The sequence below is a fragment of the Stegostoma tigrinum genome, unplaced genomic scaffold, assembly GCF_030684315.1.
Source record: "Stegostoma tigrinum isolate sSteTig4 unplaced genomic scaffold, sSteTig4.hap1 scaffold_249, whole genome shotgun sequence".
Classification (NCBI taxonomy): Eukaryota; Metazoa; Chordata; class Chondrichthyes; order Orectolobiformes; family Stegostomatidae; genus Stegostoma; species Stegostoma tigrinum.
In genome coordinates this window covers 243,831-262,146 of record NW_026728182.1, presented here as the reverse complement: position 1 = coordinate 262,146, position 18,316 = coordinate 243,831, and the positions used below count along the sequence as shown (strand labels likewise).

Sequence of the window (18,316 nt, the reverse complement as noted above, 5' to 3'; positions counted from 1 at the left end):
GTTTCGCAGTATTACACAGTAAAAGGACTTAGGAGTGAACGTAGGCAAGTCCCTCTTTGAGAGCTGGTACAAACATTATCAAATCATTGTCTCTGGGCTATTACCATTTGATGGCTGTATAACATTGCACAAACTGCTGGCTCCCCAGCTATTTCCTACCGCTTTGTCATATTCTGAATAATGACTCACTTTGTCATGCATGCAGTTAAACTTACTTAGCAATTATTTCGCTGGATCCTGAAGAACCACAACTTCCATTTTCCTCACCATTTGCACTGTCAACATTTCCAGAACTGCAATTGATCAAAGAGGACAAATTAAGTCATTTAGAATAGGCAAACTCATCCAGAATTAAATCCAACTCAATTCAACACAAAAAAATCACAGTCTTGAGAGCAGGTTCTTTTGACTTCCACAGGATGCCCACAGGTCTTCATATTGAGGCAGTGCTGGGGTGGGGGTTGGAAGAGACAGAGCAGGGCAATAAGGAGAGAAAACCATTTCTTCAGTATTTCACCCTTGTTGAAAGCCGTTCCTGCGCTGTGCAAGAACTTGATACTGAAAGACAAGGAAAATTCAATCTACCATTGAAAAGCTTTGAAAGCTTTATGCTAATTCAACATTATCCCATCTCTCAAAGTAAGCCAAACATTGCAGAAGCAGTCAAGCAATTGCTTCATGTGATTGCTATTGTCTGGATTGGTGCTCACTGCACTGCCAATTGGGGTATCTTCCTGAGGCAACCCTGACATAATCTTACAGCAAATCCCAACAGTTTCCTTTGACAGTATTAGATCCCAAATACCATACAACAGGATTAATCTGACGTCACATCAAATTTACTTGTCAATTACTCCTTCAGTTTCTGACAAACTTAGGTTTCTACCCACCACACAGTGTGACATGTCAACATTTTCACAGCTGCAAATGGTCACAAAACACCAAATAAATCATTTTACTTGTGCATATTATCATAATGTTAATTTCTGGCACTCTTATCAACATTGGGATTTTTGGCTGAGAGGGGGAATGAGTCAGTAGATGAGGTGTAAAGATGTCAAATAAAGAACCTCTGCACTGGGACAGACAATAAACATCCCAAAAGAGAGGATTTAAGTTTAACTTCCTCATCTCTGAAAAAGAAACACAAGCTCTTTACAGACTATTGACAATTCAACTCTCACAAGCACAGCTTGTAACTCAAAGTTTGATTCGGAGCACTGATGTAGGAATTTGTCATTGCTCAAATTCACTGAAGCTTAAAGGTCAGATTAGTCACCAGTGGCTGTTTTGCTGAAAAAAAAATCATTTTTCTATCCTGCTTCTTTAACAGTTCTGAGTTTAGTTAAAGATCTGGACAGAATAAGCTCAGGATTAATTCCAGGTCTCTGACTTGGGAAAGTGCCTGACTCCATGAATACACATGGCAAATGGCCAAATTAGATAATTAAAAATGCAAACTATTCAATGGCAATATTGTATGGGAGATATACCAAGGCTCGGACACGGGGAGCAGGTCACATTCTTAATTGACGACATATTTCTTCAAATGTTACGGACATTTGGAGGACACTTCAATGAACTTGGAGGAAGTTTGTGGGGAGGGTGCAGCTGAAGCAGGAAGGAGGAACACAGAGAAGTGCTGAGGTGGGGTAGAGGAGATTAACTCATTTCTTTAGCAATTTTACCAGAGCCACATTGTCCAGAAATATAACCTCAATATTGATCTGAAAACAATTTCCCATCTAAGTGTTTTGGATGCTTCAATGGTGATGCTATTATTTTAGACAACTGTCTCTGTTATAAATTTTCCAGGGAGGCAGCCCAGCAGACACTTTATTGTGAGAGAGATAATGGGAACTGCAGATGCTGGAGATTCCAAGACAACAAAATGTGAGGCTGGATGAACACAGCAGGCCAAGCAGCATCTCAGGAGCACAAAAGCTGACGTTTCGGGCCTAGACCCTTCATCAGAGAGGGGGATGGGGGGAGGGAACTGGAATAAATAGGGAGAGAGGGGGAGGCGGACCGAAGATGGAGAGTAAAGAAGATAGGTGGAGAGGGTGTAGGTGGGGAGGTAGGGAGGGGATAGGTCAGTCCAGGGAAGACGGACAGGTCAAGGAGGTGGGATGAGGTTAGTAGGTAGCTGGGGGTGCGGCTTGGGGTGGGAGGAAGGGATGGGTGAGAGGAAGAACCGGTTAGGGAGGCAGAGACAGGTTGGACTGGTTTTGGGATGCAGTGGGTGGGGGGGAAGAGCTGGGCTGGTTGTGTGGTGCAGTGGGGGGAGGGGATGAACTGGGCTGGTTTAGGGATGCAGTAGGGGAAGGGGAGATTTTGAAACTGGTGAAGTCCACATTGATACCATATGGCTGCAGGGTTCCCAGGCGGAATATGAGTTGCTGTTCCTGCAACCTTTGGGTGGCATCATTGTGGCAGTGCAGGAGGCCCATGATGGACATGTCATCAAGAGAATGGGAGGGGGAGTGGAAATGGTTTGCGACTGGGAGGTGCAGTTGTTTGTTGCGAACTGAGCGGAGGTGTTCTGCAAAGCGGTCCCCAAGCCTCCGCTTGGTTTCCCCAATGTAGAGGAAGCCGCACCGGGTACAGTGGATGCAGTATACCACATTGGCAGATGTGCAGGTGAACCTCTGCTTAATGTGGAATGTCATCTTGGGGCCTGGGATGGGGGTGAGGGAGGAGGTGTGGGGACAAGTGTAGCATTTCCTGCGGTTGCAGGGGAAGGTGCCGGGTGTGGTGGGGTTGGAGGGCAGTGTGGAGCGAACAAGGGAGTCACGGAGAGAGTGGTCTCTCCGGAAAGCAGACAGGGGAGGGGATGGAAAAATGTCTTGGGTGGTGGGGTCGGATTGTAATTTGTGACTGCTATAGTCTGGAGTGGCACTCATCACATTGCACTAAAAATTTTGAAGAAATCAATGGTTCCCCATCATTCTCTTTTCACACTGCTGCATTCCAAATGAAGCAGAATTAAAACACATCAAAATTATTTCCGATCAACCTTGCTTCCTCATGGTTACACAGATGCCTGGCAAACTTTGATTCCCACCCACCCGACAATCTATACGGCCAAAATATCTGCAGCTGCAAGTGCTCATGAAGCACAAATTAAGAAAAGGATTTGCATCTACAACTGATTTATAAACACTGAAAATAAATTTTGAAGCCCAAAATGCTCAGTATTTCAAGTCCTCATTCGGTTAAAGTCCAGATGAATGACTACACTGGATGGTTTGCTTTCCAAATTTTCAGAGAAAATATGTCGGTCACTCCAGTTACGTAGGCTGGTGCATTTGACGGGAGGTGGGAGGTTTCGCAGTTTAGCATTGTTGCAAGTTAGACCACCAAGGTCTGGATGTTGAGGGCCAATCAAATTTTCACTGAACATTTTTGAATGTTTTCTATAGATCAAAGGCTGAAATGTGTCATTGATTTAATTACTGGCAATGGCCTCGGAGGGAATAAAGCTGTTTCTTTAATGTGATTTTTATCGTCTCGAATGGCGACATAATCTTTCAAGAGCTACTATATTCACAGCAATTTCTTTTCATGGTATGTATTACGAATGAAGCACAGAAGGATGAAACTTACTTTGAAATTTCTGCAGTCGCTTTCGGTGAACTTGGTTCTTCAACTTTATCAGAGTTTGGGCTGTCAAAGGTTTTGGACCTGCAATTCATTAAGACCATAAGACCATCAGACATTGGAGCAGAAATTAGGCCATTCGGCCCATTGAGTCAGTTCTGCCATTCAGTCATGTGTGATAAGTTCCTCAACACCATTCTCCTGCTTTCTCCCCATAACCCTTAATCCCCTCGATAATCTGTCTCAGTTTTAAATGTACTCAATGACCTGGCCCCCACAGCCTTCTGTGGCAGTGAATTTCACAGATTCAACACTCTCTGGCTGAAAAAGTTTCTCCAAATCTCCATTTGAAAAGATCTCCTCTTTATTCTAAATGTGGGCCCTTGGGTCCTAGTCTGTCCTACCAATGAAAGCATCTTCCCAACATCCACTCTGTCCAGGCCATTCAGTATTCTGAAAGTTTCAATTAGATACCCCTCATCCATCTAATCTCCAATGAGTGTAGTCTCACAGTCCTCAAACGTTCCTCATATTTTAAGCTTTCCATTCCCTGGACCTTTCTCATGAACCTCCTCTGAACCCGTTCCAGGTACAGTGCATACTTCCTGAGATACGGGGCCCAAGTCTGTACACAGTACTCCAAGTATGGCCTGACCAGAGCCTCATAAAGCCTCAGAGGTACAGCCCTGCTGTTACATTCAAGTCCTTTCAAAATAAATGCCAACATTACATTTGCCTTCCTGACTATATAAGGCAAAAATTAAAGACATTGTAAACAAGCACTTGCACCCAGAAATGGCTTCCTTACAAAACGAACATTGAAAAATTTCATGTGGAATCCATAAGGCCATAAGTTTTGGGGGCAGGAATAGCTCATTCGGCCTACTGAGTCTGTTTTGCCATTTGATTCTGGCTGAGATCTTTCTCAAGCCCAATTTCCAGCCTTCTTCTCGAAACCTTGATCCTCTTATTAATCAAGAACGCTTCTCTCTCTCTATCTTAAATAGACCTAATGACTTGGCCTCCATGGCTTTCTGCAATGTTTTCCTCAGATTAGCCACTCCTTGACTGAAGAAATTCTTTCTGACCTGAGTTCTAATGGTTGGTCTCTTCACTCCACGACTGTGCCCGCATGTCCTAATCTCTCCTACTCGTGGAAGCATCTTCTCCGTTCCACGTGCAATCCTTCCAGGCCTCTCAGTATGCTGTAAGTTTCAATGAAATTCCAACCCATCCTTCTAAACTCCATCCTGTACAGAACCAAAACCCTCAACCACTCTTCAAATGAGAAGCCCTCTCAAGTTTTCAAGTACTTATCAACTGGATTTGTTAAACAGGCAACATTTCTGATGTGTATAACTACAATAGATCGTGATTTGTTTTCCCCCTCCAAGTTTTAACTGGTGGTATACAAGTGATTGTGACTGAGTCTGGAAGAGTAGCTGGGGGGAAGCTGCAAGGAAGAAGGAATTTCACCTTTCACACAAGTTTTCAGAACACCACGGTCTGTTTATTTTTGGGCAATGGGGGGAGGTGGGGCATGTAATAACACTGGAAAGCAGAGAGTTAGAGAGTCAAGTTTTTCAATACGTTTACCTGCATTGCATAGTCCAATGTTTGGAAAAGAAACATTCCATTAAAGATCCTGTGGAGAGGCTGAAGAAGCTCCGGCTGCTCTTGGAGAAGACTAAAAAGTGGTTTTAAAAGTGTTCAAAATCATGAGGGATTTGGTTAGAATGGATAAGAACAATCGGTTCTTTGTGACAGAAGGCTTAAGAAGAAAAGGACACTGATTTAAGATGATCAGCAAGAAGAACCAATGGTGACAAGGATTTTTTATTAAATAGCCTATTTAGGAACTGGAAAGCTCGACCTAATAGTGTGGTGGATGCAGCTTCAAATGGGGTCTTCAAAAGTGAGCTACAATTTTCGAAAGGAGATGTTTCGCAGTGTTACACAGTAAAGGGATTTAGGACTGAACATCGGCAAGTCCCTCTTTGAGAGCTGGTACAAACATTATCAAATCATTGTCTCTGGGCTATTACCATTTGATGGCTGTACAACATTGCACAAACTGCTAGCTCCCCAGCTATTTCCTACCGCTTTGTCATATTCTGAATAATGACTCACTTTGTCATGCATGCAGTTAAACTTACTTAGCAATTATTTCGCTGGATCCTGAAGAACCACAACTTCCATTTTCCTCACCATTTGCACTGTCAACATTTCCAAAACTGCAATTGATCAAAGAGGACAAATTAAGTCATTTAGAACAGGCAAACTCGTCCAGAATTAAATCCAACCCAATTCAACACAAAAAAATCACAGTCTTGAGAGATGGATTGTTTTGACTTCCACAGGATGCCCACAGGTCTTCATATTGAGGCAGTGCTGGGGTGGGGCTTGGAAGAGACAGAGCAGGGCAAAAAGGAGAGAAAGCCATTTCTTCAGTATTTCACCCTTGTTGAAAGTTGTTTCTGGGCTATGCAAGAACTAAATACTGAAAGACAAGCAAAATTCAATCTACCACTGAAAAGCTTTGAAAGCCTTATGCTAATTCAACATTATCTCACCTCCCAAAATAAGCCAAACATTGCAGAAGCAGTCAAGCAGTTGCTTCATGTGATTGCTATTGTCTGGACTGGTGCTCACTGCACTGCCAATTGGGGTATCTTCCTGAAGCAACCCTGACATAATCTTACAGCAAATCCCAACAGTTTCCTTTCACAGTATTAGATCCCAAATACTGTACAACAGGTTTAATCTGACGTCACATCAAATTTACTTGTCAATTACTCTTTCAGTTTCTGACAAACTTAGGATTCCACCCACTACACAGTGTGACATGTCAACATTTTCACAGCTGCAAATGGTCACAAAACACCAAATAAATCATTTTAATTGTGCATGTGATCACAATTTTAATTTCTGGCACTCTTATCAACATTGGGATTTTTGGCTGTGAGGGGGAGCCAGTGGGTAGATGAGATGTAAAGATGTCAAATAAAGAACCTCTGCACTGGGACAGACAATAAATATCCCAAAAGAGACGATTTAAGTTTAACTTCCTCATCTCTGACAAAGAAACTCAAGCTCTTTACAGACTATTGACAATTCAACCCTCACAAGCACAGCTTGTAACTCAAAGTTTGATTCGGAGCCCTGATGTAGGAATTTGTCATTGCTCAAATTCACTGAAGCTTAATGTCAGATTAGTCACCAGTGGCTGTTTTGCTGAAAAATTAATTTTATTCATTTTTCTTTCCTGCTCCTTTAATAGTTCTGAGTTTAGTTAAAGATTTGGACAAAATAAGCTCAGGATTAATTCCAGGTCTCTGACTTGGGAAAGTGCCTGACTTCATGGATGCACATGGCAGATGGCCAGATTAGATAATTAAAAACGCAAACTATTCAATGGCAATATTGTATGGGAGAAATACCAAGGCTCGGACACGGGGAGCAGGTCACATTCTTAATTGTAGGAATATTTATTCAAATGTCACGGAAGTTTGGAGGACACTTCAATGAACTTGGAGGAAGTTTGTAGGGAGGGTGCAGCTGAAGCAGGAAAGAGGAACAAAGAGAAGTGCTGAGGTGGGGTAGAGGAGATTAACCCATTTCTTTCATATTTTTTTACCAGAGCCACATTGTCCAGAAATATAACCTCAATATTGATCTGAAAACAATTTCCCATCTCAGTGTTTTGGATGCTTCAATGGTGATGCTATCATTTAAGGCAAATGTCTCTGTTATAAATTTTCCAGGGAGGCAGTCCAGCAGCCACTTTAATGTGATTGCTATAGTCTGGAGTGGCATTCCTTACATTGCAACAAAAAATTTGAAATCAATGATTCTCCATCATTCCTTTTTCACACTGCTGCATTCCAAATGAAGCAGAATTAAAACACATCAAAATTATTTCCGATCAACCTTGCTTCCTCATGGTTACACAGATGCCTGGCAAACTTTGATTCCCACCCACCCGACAATCTGTACGGCCAAAATATCTGCAGCTGCAAGTGCTCATGAAGCACAAATTAAGGAAAGGATCTGCATCTACAACTGACTTATAAACATTGAAAATAAATACTGAATCCCAAAATGCTCTGTATTTCAAGTCCCCAATTGGTCAAAGTCCAGACGAATGACTACACTAGATGGTTTGCTTTCCAAATTTTCAGAGAAAATATGTAGGTCACTCCAGTTACGTAGGCTGGTGCATTTGACGGGAGGTGGGAGGTTTCGCAGTTTAGCATTGTTGCAAGTTAGACCACCAAGGTCTGGATGTTGAGGGCCAATCAAATTTTCACTGAACATTTTTGAATGTTTTCTATAGATCAAAGGCTGAAATGTGTCATTGATTTAATTACTGGCAATGGCCGCAGAGGGAGTAAAGCTGTTTCTTTAATGTGATTTTTATCATTTCGAATGGTGACATAATCTTTCAGGAGCTACTATATTCACAGCAATTTCTTTTCATATTATGTATTATGAATGAAGCACAGAAGGATGAAACTTACTTTGAGATTTCTGCAGTCGCTTTTGGTGAACTTGGTTCTTCATCTTTCTCAGAGTTTGGGCTGTCAAAGGTTTTGGACCTGCAATTCATTAAGACCATAAGACCATCAGACATAGGAGCAGAAATTAGGCCATTCAGCCCATTGAATCTGTTCTGCCATTCAGTCATGGGTGATAAGTTCCTCAACATCATTCTCCTGCTTTCTCCCCATAGCCCTTGATCCCCTTGATAAACAGGAACCTATCTGTCTCAGTTTTAAATGTCCTGGCCTCCACAGCCTTCTGTGGCAGTGAATTTCATAGATTCAACACTCTCTGGCTGAAGATGTTTCTCCAAATCTTCAATTGAAAAGGTCTCCTCTTTATTCTAAGACCGTGCCCTCGGGTCCTCGTCTCTCCTATCAATGGAAGCATCTTCCCAACATCCACTCTGTCCAGGCCATTCAGTATTCTGAAAGTTTCAATTAGATCACCCCTCATCCTTCTAAACTCCAATGAATATAGTTCTGGATTCCTCAAACGTTCCCTATATGTTTCGCTTTCCATTCCTGGGATAACTGTCGTGAATCTCCTCTGAACCCATTCCAGGGACAGTACATCCTTCCTGAGATATAGGACACAAATCTGCACGCAGCTCTCCAAGTACGACCTGACCAGAGCCTTACAAAGCCTCAGAGATACAGCCCTGTTTTTACATTCAAAATAAATGCCAACATTGCATTTGCCTTCCTGAATATATAAGGCAAAAATTAAAGACATTGTAAACAAGCACTTGCACCCAGAAATGGCTTACTCACAAAACGAACATTGAAGTATTTAGTGTGGATCCATAAGACTATGAGATATAGGGGCAGAATTAGCTCATTCGACCTGCTGAGTCTGCGTTGCCATTCAATTCTGACTGTGATGTTTCTCAAGCCCAATTGCCAGCCTTCTTCTGGTACCCTTGATCCTCTTATTAATCAAGAACCCTTCTCTCTATATATCTTAAATAGACCGAATGACTTGGCCTCGATGGCTTTCTGCAATGTTTTCCACAGATGAGCAACTCCCTGACTGAAGAAATTCTTTCTTACCTTAGTTCTAAAGGTTGGTCTCTTCACTGTGCGACTGCGCCGGCATGTCCTAATCTCTCCTACTAGTGGAAACATCTTCTCCATTCCATGTGCAATCCTTCCAGGTCTCTCAGTATTCTGAAAGTTTCAATGACATTCCCTCCCATCCTTCTAAACTGCATCCTGAACAGAACCAAAACCCTCAACCACTCTTCAGATGACAAGCTCTCCCAAGTTTTCAAGTGCTTATCAACTGGGTTTGTTAAACAGGCAACATTTCTGATGTATGTAACTACAATAGATCGAGATTTGTTTTTCACCTCCAAGCATTAAAAGGTGGTTTGCAAGTGACAGGAGTTGAGTCTGGAAGAGAAGCTGGGGAAGTTGCAAGAAAGAAGGAATTTCAACTTTCACACGTTTTCAAAACACCACGGTCTTCTTTTTTGGGCAACGGGGGGAGGTGGGGCATGTAATAACATTGGAAATAGAGTTAGAGAGTCAAATTTTTCAATATATTTACCGGCAGTGCACAGTCCAATGTTTGGAAAAGAAACATTCCATTAAAGATCGTGTGTAATGCATGCCCAATCATTCACTGGCAATTAAATGGGAGGCGGGAGGATTAGGAAAATGGCAGGGAGGGGGTTTGCCACCTATACATTGCAAAGCTATGTGACATGGGCCAGTTCTCTTTGACACCTGGACTCTCCTTGACTTCTAAGGACTGCCTCCCTCATTTCCCTGATGGCGCCCACCTACACAACCTCAGTGACAATCAGCATTAACAGTTGGGCTGAGAAAGATGCTGATCTGCCATCCCTTTCTCTGGACCAGCAGCTGTCAAAACTGAGCCAAACCGTCAACTGGTGAGTAACGCCGGCAGCAATCTCTGTATTGGTTACCGTTGGAATCGGCCAAGGCCTCCAGGTTTCAGATCCAGCAGAAGGCCTGCAGCATGAACCACAAGCTTCCATCTAAAATTTCTTTTTACAACACTAAGAACAGAGCAAATATTAGAACAACAGCCAACTGTTTCTTTAATATAAAAAAAACAAACTACGGACGCAGACAATCTGAAAGAAAAGCAGATGTTTCTGGAGAAACTCTACAGGTTTTGCAGCATCTGCAGACAGAAAACAGAGTTCAAGTTGAGCCAAGCGACACTTCTTCAGAGATGCAAAGTTCTGAACAGGGGAACCTCAACTCAAAGCGCCCACTCTGCTTTCTCTCCACAGATGCTGCTCAGTTTCAGGAGAAAGTCTCAAAATAATGTTCCTGAAAATGGTGGCCCTCCAGCAGCTGCCCTTCACATAGTTGTATTCTGATTAAAGCATTATTTCCTCACACATTGGATCAATACTTACTTTCTGATCTCTGTAACTGTCTCTGCAGGCACTGGATTTGCAAGCTCCTCACAGCTCGGAATGTTATCACTGTTTCCGCTGCTGAAATTAGTTGTGAAAAATGTCATTTTAAACAAACACTTGCAGCCAGTAATTGTTCGCACATCGGCAGTTTCCTTTGTATTCCTTGTACTCTGAATAAAGCAAAACCTTAACCGCTTGTTGTATTCAAACTTATTCCTTCATGATAGATTTTAGAGTGCATGGTTTCCCATCTACCTTGTTGTTTGCACTGTCAGGTATTCTGCAAATGGTCATAAAAGCGCTATCAAGTAAATTTAAGCGAACATCTACATCCACAATAAAATTATCGTCATACACCTGAAAGACATTGAGTCCGTAATTTGAGCCATTGACAGCTAATTTTGTAACAACAGGTCTAGACGCAACTACAGAATATGGTGATTTGTCTCCACAAAGCCCTTGACTGCAGTTTGCAGGATAAGACCGTGAGACTGGGGTATGGCAGTAAAGAAAGAGAGAGAGAGAGAGAGAGAGAGAGAGAGAGAGGGAAGGAGAGAGAGAGAGAGAGACGGATGTATCAGATCCATTTCTTCATCATTTTATATTTGTTGCAAAGTCGAATAATATCTTAAACAAAGAGCTCCAGGCCCAAATATAGAAAGGCAACCAACTGTCCGATGAAATACTTCAGATAGTGTCTCGACATACAGGGCTGCATTTCCCAAGTCAACTGGCCTTGGCCTGAGACATGACATTCTTGGTAAAGTGAAGGGGAGTTCATGAGGAAAGCTGAATTCTCTTCTGCACCATTATACTGTATTGTCAGCGGTGGGCAAAGTAGCTGGTTTCATGACTCACTGGGCATGAAGTAAGTCACCAGCTGAAAGCCACTTGTGCCTGTCTGTCTTGCAAATAAGAGAGTTCCACAACTCCCACAGTGGACATTGGCCTGCAAATCTCTTTTGTGTAAGCTCAGCAATACCAACCTTCATGACAGCAAAGAAAAGATTGCAGCTCTGCCTCTATTTCATTCTTTGGTCAACAGTTTTTATAAAATAGATCACCCTCCAGATGTACTGGGAGTAGGTTTTTCTTCAAAACCTTCACAGGAGATTTGAAAGACAGCACAGGCAGACTGAGGGGAGGGGAGGAGGTAGGAACCTCAATTCTTCAACATGTTGTATCCTTAATTCAGAGTTCAGCTATCTAAATGTTTGGCGACAAATGGAGATCTGAATAGTGAATAGATGAGCAATTTTTCACTGAACACTTTTGGATCTTTTCTGTTGATACAACTTTTCTTTTTAAACAAACAAAATCTGTGTAGATTTTTGATACAATCAAACAACTCTGTTCATGTGACTGCTGCTGTCTAGTGTTTGCTGCATTGCTGTGGGAGGAAGGCCCTCCACAGATCTTACAGGAAGTGCCAGCAGGTTTTTTAACATTGTTGTATTTTGGATGAAATTTAATTAAGTCACACATTAGACTAAAGCTTACTTTGTGCTCACTGAATCGATAACTGGAATCTCTTCTGCCTCTGAGGTGCCAAAGCTTCCATATCTGCAATTGGTCAGACAGCACAAACTAAGTGATTTTAAACAAGCTTGAATCTACAATTTGCATTCAGCCACTGAAAAACATCTGAAGGTTCAGGATTTTGGCATTTGAAGCCTTGATTACCAAGTTTGTTAATACTTTGCATTGAAACTCCAATTTGGCACTTTACAGCATACCTGCCTCATCCCCTGCCACAGAGAAGAGTAAAGCATTCAATGTGGTTCAATGTTTTTTTAAAAAATCACTGTTTTAAATTGACAACCACTGCCCTTTAGACACTCGCCCTTCATTCTAGTCTCTTCTACAGGAGGAAACATTGTCTCCATGTCTACCCTGTCCAAATCGTCAGGTTTTTTTTGTTTCAAACACGTTGCCTCTTCCTTCCCTAAACACCAACTGATGCAAGCCTTGCCTGTGCAAATTTTCCTTGTAAGACAAGTCACTTAGTCTTGGTGTTATTCTGGTAAACCTGCTCTGAACTGCGTCTAATATATTTACTTCCATCCTTGAAATACACTGACTAATATAAAGAAAATCATTCAAGATATTGGATAACCAGTGATCCCTAATTTTGTGCTTAAATTCCCTCATGATAAAATGAAAACATTTAATTGCTTTCCAAATTACTTAATGTGTCTGTACATGATCATTTTGTGATTCATGCACGAGGATACCCAGATTCCACTCTATCTCAGAGCAATGCAATCTCCCTCAATAAAAACAAAACTGCTATTCTTTCTGCCAAAATGGACTTCAAATTTACCCATGTACAACTCTATTTGTCATATCGTTGACTACTTGCTAAACCTATATTTCTCTGCAGTATTCCGAAGTCCTCTAAGGTTAATTTTTTAGCGCATCTTTGTCACATCACCAAATCTGTCAGTCATAAATTCATTCCTTCAGAAGTCATGGGCTGGTCGTCAACACTTGGAAAACTTGGGCAGGAACAGATTTTTTAAATTATACTCATACTATACGATCCTAACCATTTTGAACTCAAGTTAATTCTCACGTATAAAAGCACACGTAAAAAGGGATGAATTCCCTGGATCTAATTACAGAACACCAAAATAACTGTAGCAACTAGTCAGACTGTTTCTCCCTTTCACCATGGATAAAGGAAAATTTTGAAATGTAGGGTGCCTGTAAGGTGAACGGATGCTATAAACATCCGTTGAATTATGATGATCTTTTAGCCGAATTAAAATGGTTGGCTCAAACACTAATCTTAAACACAAAATCTGACCAATTGGTAAAATGGGTTTGAACTTTTGAATGGCATGGAAGCCACTTTGTTGTTGACTTTTTAAAAACTCCAAGAATCTCCCTGCAGATGGAGACTTTCACCAAAAGACAATGGACAAGTTAGAGATCTAAGCAGCCAAAGTCATAAACAGTTACACTGTGAAAGGAGGAGATAGTAAATATAACAGATGATTGTCTTAACCACAGCTACCTTAGAGTTTAATGAGAACCAAACTCCTCAAATTTCAACAAACCACAGTTTGCTGAGATTCCTTGGTTTTACGAAATTTTCACTTTACCTTTAAAAGAATACCATCATCTAAGATGACCACCGGCCTAACACAAAAGCAAATAAGAAAGTAATAACCTGCGAAGAATCGTTGTCCACTATCTCACCTCTGAGAGATAACGTGAGACACATGCGTGAGCTGTGATGTTTCAAATTCTACGGCAAGTATGGGTCATCTTTTTTTAAAAACTCAGAAGCTTCTGGTTGGAATTATTCTGCTGGAACATTTATTTACTTGGGCAAAGAATTGAGAATATTTTGGCAACAGGCAAAAAGAGAAACCCAAATTCCCTTTTGAAAGGTCCAGCTGGATCGATTTCTGCAACCTATTGGGTTCATGAAAGCCTGCTCATTAGCTTACTGCTTTGAAGAAAAATCTAATAATCTCTGGTTATTTGCTGATTTTCTCCAATTTTTTAACCATAGCACATTTGGGAAACTTTTCCTACCCAGGGATATCCCTCTAATGTCAGAGGTACATCAATTGCAGGTCAGCAGTGGTGAGAATCGCTTTGTCCCCGAACTGAGTTTTTATAAGTTACCCCAAAACACCATTTGTGAAGTACATAAACTGTTCAATGCTCACCCAACATGCAAAAAAACTAATGTATGAAAACTGAGGTGACAAGAGAAACCATCACTGATGTCATTTGAAAAACATTTCACCCATTATTACAGAACTGCGGTATTCCTGCATATTTCAGTTGGAAGCAGACATTCATTTGACCAACATTTCAGTTTTGCAATGAAGGTTCCTCACCCTGAACTCAGCTTCCAAACTTTGATTGTTATGCCCAACACAGACTTACAGACAATTGATCAGAGATAATGGGAACTGCAGATGCTGGAGAATCCGAGATTACAAAGTGTGGAGCTGGATGAACACAGCAGGCCAAGCAGCATGTTCGGAGCACAAAAGCTGGGTCTAGGCCTGACATGTCAGCGTGTGTGCTCCTAAGATGCTGCTTAGCCTGCTGTGTTCATCCAGCTCCACACTTTGTTATTACAGACAATTGATAGGCTTCTTTCAATTAAAATAACATTTTTCCATTCACTACATGCAGAAACTTAAACATTCCAAACATAGTTGTAGGAAGCTCCAAACTACATAAAAAGCATTGAAGGAAGTCAACGTCACTGTTTATCTTTAATACCAAGGTCCAGACATTGTCCTAATACATTCACCACACTTTTTAATCGTTGTATTGTACTGGTTCTCGATCGCTTCATTATTGCGAAAAAATAATCAAAAATACATTGGCAGCTGTCTCAGCATTATGTTTTGTGAGTATGTTTTATTCACTTCTGTCCCAAATCACTAGCCGGGTGCTTAAACATGATTTGTGCCACCATTTGGGATCAGGGATATTGGAAGGCGATGGGGGCACAAAACAGGAGAACTGAAGGACTGCTTTGCCTTGTTGTAAACAAACAAGCTCATCAGTCCCACTGCAGTCTCTCTTTATGAAGGACTTCAAGTCTAATTACTTTTAATCAAGTTATTCAAACTTATTATGACACATGACATAGGAGATAGAATTTGAATCCGGACCTTTTAGGCAGAAGGTGGAAGATAAAACCATCTGTGTGGAGGATAAAATCCTCCAGAATACTTTAAAAAATGTGGACTTTTCTGATGAAACTGGATGAAAGTTAAAGCCCAAATTTGCAGAGCTTAATGTCCAAGGGATTGGGGTGCAGGTAAGTTTGTGTCTTCAATGAACAAAAAATAGTCTCCCTAACTGAGGGTTGGATGGAGATTCTCAGTTTACTGAGAGTTGTTTCCATATGGCTAGTTTCAGCGATTCATTGCCAGAAGGATTAATAACAAAAATTACTCGACAGAACATACTTTTCTATCATTACCATTAAACAAAGGAGATGCTCATAAGATTTATGCTCACTTGTCCAGGAGGATGTACAACACACTTTCAGCAGTGGTATATGCTTTGTATGTCGAAAAGAATGTGCGGATGTAGAAACGCTCCTTGTTCATGAGAGCGATTACAAAATTTTCGACAAGTCTTTTTGAGGTCTCAGAGTGAAGAATGTGAACGTTGGAGGTATCGACAGCGAGATGGGATGGAAGCTCATCTCCTGATGCCTACAGAGAATACAAATTTAAAAAGTAAATGTGATGCAGGAACAATGTTTATTTGTATAGATCTCTGACATGGTAGAAATATTTCAAAATGCTTCACATTTACATAATCATTTAAAAATCGCTCCAAGATTCATGAAGCTAAAACTAGGGCAGGTCACCAAAAGCTTGGTCAGAAAGATTGGTTTTGAGGACAAAGAGGAGATGTTTTGGAACAGTGTCCCAGAACTGGGTAGCTGAACACACCAATGACAGGATAAAGAAGATCAAGCATGCAGGCAAGATCAAAGTGGCCGGAATTAGAAGTGCAAAGATATGAGCATTGAAGGGTTGGAGGGGAATACCATTGATGAGGAGATACAATATGTTCAATCCAATGATAAAGCAGCTGGTCACTTCATGTATTGCTTGAACCATTAAAAAAAACACAAAGTTAAAGTCAAAACATTACAGAAACATGGCCAGCTAGATTCATACAAAACAGAAATTTGAGCCTTGGAGTTATTTTGTGTCGATCTCAAGAATATTAAACCATCATTTTAAGTAAATAAACATTTAATATTAAATCCCTTCAGCTGACTACCCACTATTTCTCAATTTCTACTTTAATCCAGTCATCAGACGGGCCAGAAAGTTTCCACAACAGAGAAAATGTGGAATTATGTGCAGCAACTTCTGTCTACAGCTCGAGGCCACAGCCAGCAACAGGAAACATGACAGTCTGGCTTCAATCCTGTTTGAATTCTCTGCTAACAATATCACTGACTTCACATTTCTGAACAATATTGTTCTGAGGAATCTAATTACTCTTGAAAGCAAGCTTACATAACTGGAAGGAAAGCAGAGAGGTGTAAAATGTTTGCTGACTTGGCGGAAAATAGAAGGAGGGAGAAACTGAAGAAAAAGGAAACCTCTGTTTTTTTTTTGTTCCACAACTCGTGCCATGCAAGGTCTCTTCCAATGTGCTGCCGAAGGGTTATCATACTTGATACTGTGGAGTGTGCAAAAGAAATTAAGAACTCTCACAAAGAACTTCATAGTTCAAATCACATCAAGCACCCCTATATCAAATTCAGTTTCCTTCATGTCAGCAGATGAATATACCTTTGGGATTGGGCAGGGGTCAGGGTGGAGCATGTCAGCAAAGGAGGGAATTGGAGCACTCTTGAAGGAGCCTGATTTGAAATTTGAAATCCAATGCGAACCTCTCAACTTTGCCAGAGTAGCTGACCGGTTCTGTCAGAATTATGAATCGTCTGTATTCACAGGAAATGTATTTCCAAGACTTGTTCCAAGTAATAGAAAATTGTACAAAATGTGTTTCAATTAAATGAAGTTGCCGTTTTAAGAACTTTACCCCACACAAGTATAAAAAAGCATGACTGCAGAAAAGCATAACCTCCAAACAAAGATAACAAAGTGTGGAGCTGGATGAACACAGCAGGCCAGGCAGCATCTTTGGAGCACAAAAGCTGACGTTTCGGGCCTAGACGCTCCATCAGAAAAGGGGGAGGGGGAGAGGGTTCTGAAATAAATGGGGAGAGAGGGGGAGGCGGACCGAAGATGGGTAGAGGAGAATATAGGTGGAGAGGAGACAGACAAATTTCGAGGCAGGAATGGAGCCAGTAGAGGTGATTGTAGGTAGGGAGGTAGGGAGGGGATAGGTCAGGCTGGGGAGGTCGAATAGGTCAAGTGGGTGGGATGAGGTTAGACAGAAGGAAATGGGTGTGTTGCTTGGGGTGGGAGGAGGGGATAGATGAGAGGAAGAACAGGTTAGGGAGGCAGGGGCAAGGTGGGCTGGTATTGGGATGCGGTAGGGGAAGGGGAGATTTTGAAGCTCAATTTGTTTATGTGTCATCATATTTTGATCCAGAAAGACAAATAACATTAAAAATAAATTGATGTTTTATGACGATGATGACAATCTCAGTGAGAGAAATTATGTAATGTCCATCTTTAAATATTAAAAGAGCAAAACTATTGAATGTTTGCAATACATTACTAAAACAAAGGCTACCAGCTGCCAATACATTGCCTTCAACATTTTTAATGGTGAAATCTCTGTTCCTTTCTCTCTCACCCTACTACTCATTCCTTCCATCTGTTCTGCTGTTGTGGTAAAAGGCTATCAGCTCCCCTACTCAAATTTACTTCATAATCATTCTTCCCGCTCCTTTCCTTCCCATTCATTGCACGGTGTAACAGAAGAAAGGACAGGATATCTATGGAAGGATGTGCCCTCCAGTGTTCTAAGTTTTCACAATTCCAGCAAAAAGGAAAAAAAAATACAATCGAGCGCAGTAAATCACGGTCCCTCAACGCACAGTTTTTGCGGCGATAAATCAAAACTGGTGCGTTTTCTCAGTATATTGTACACATGCAGTCAGTAAGCAATCAACAGGCATGGAGGAAATCTCTCAAGCAGATATTAATATGTCAATAAAAGCAGGATGGAAGAGTTGAAGTTAATTATGCAGCGGAGAGAATCAACTGAAGTGTGCACATTCAGGTTTCAAATATTAAGTAGAGTTCCACATGAACATTGTTTTATTTCCCTCTCGTAGTCAAAATGCCACAA

The 18,316-nt window shown here is 41.2% G+C and overlaps 1 protein-coding gene across 1 annotated transcript in view; it reads right to left on the bottom strand.

The window, feature by feature from the left end:
• Positions 1-18,316, bottom strand: part of LOC125450214 (ral guanine nucleotide dissociation stimulator-like 1) — a 44,329-nt gene that overhangs the window by 22,056 nt on the left and 3,957 nt on the right. The window contains exons 4-10 of the mRNA XM_059643776.1: positions 15,542-15,741; positions 12,041-12,103; positions 10,538-10,618; positions 8,121-8,198; positions 5,757-5,834; positions 3,607-3,684; positions 216-293 (exon numbers count right to left, since the gene is read on the bottom strand). Of these exons, the coding sequence (XP_059499759.1) occupies positions 216-293; positions 3,607-3,684; positions 5,757-5,834; positions 8,121-8,198; positions 10,538-10,618; positions 12,041-12,103; positions 15,542-15,741 (656 nt within the window). The remainder of the gene's footprint in view (positions 1-215; positions 294-3,606; positions 3,685-5,756; positions 5,835-8,120; positions 8,199-10,537; positions 10,619-12,040; positions 12,104-15,541; positions 15,742-18,316) is intronic.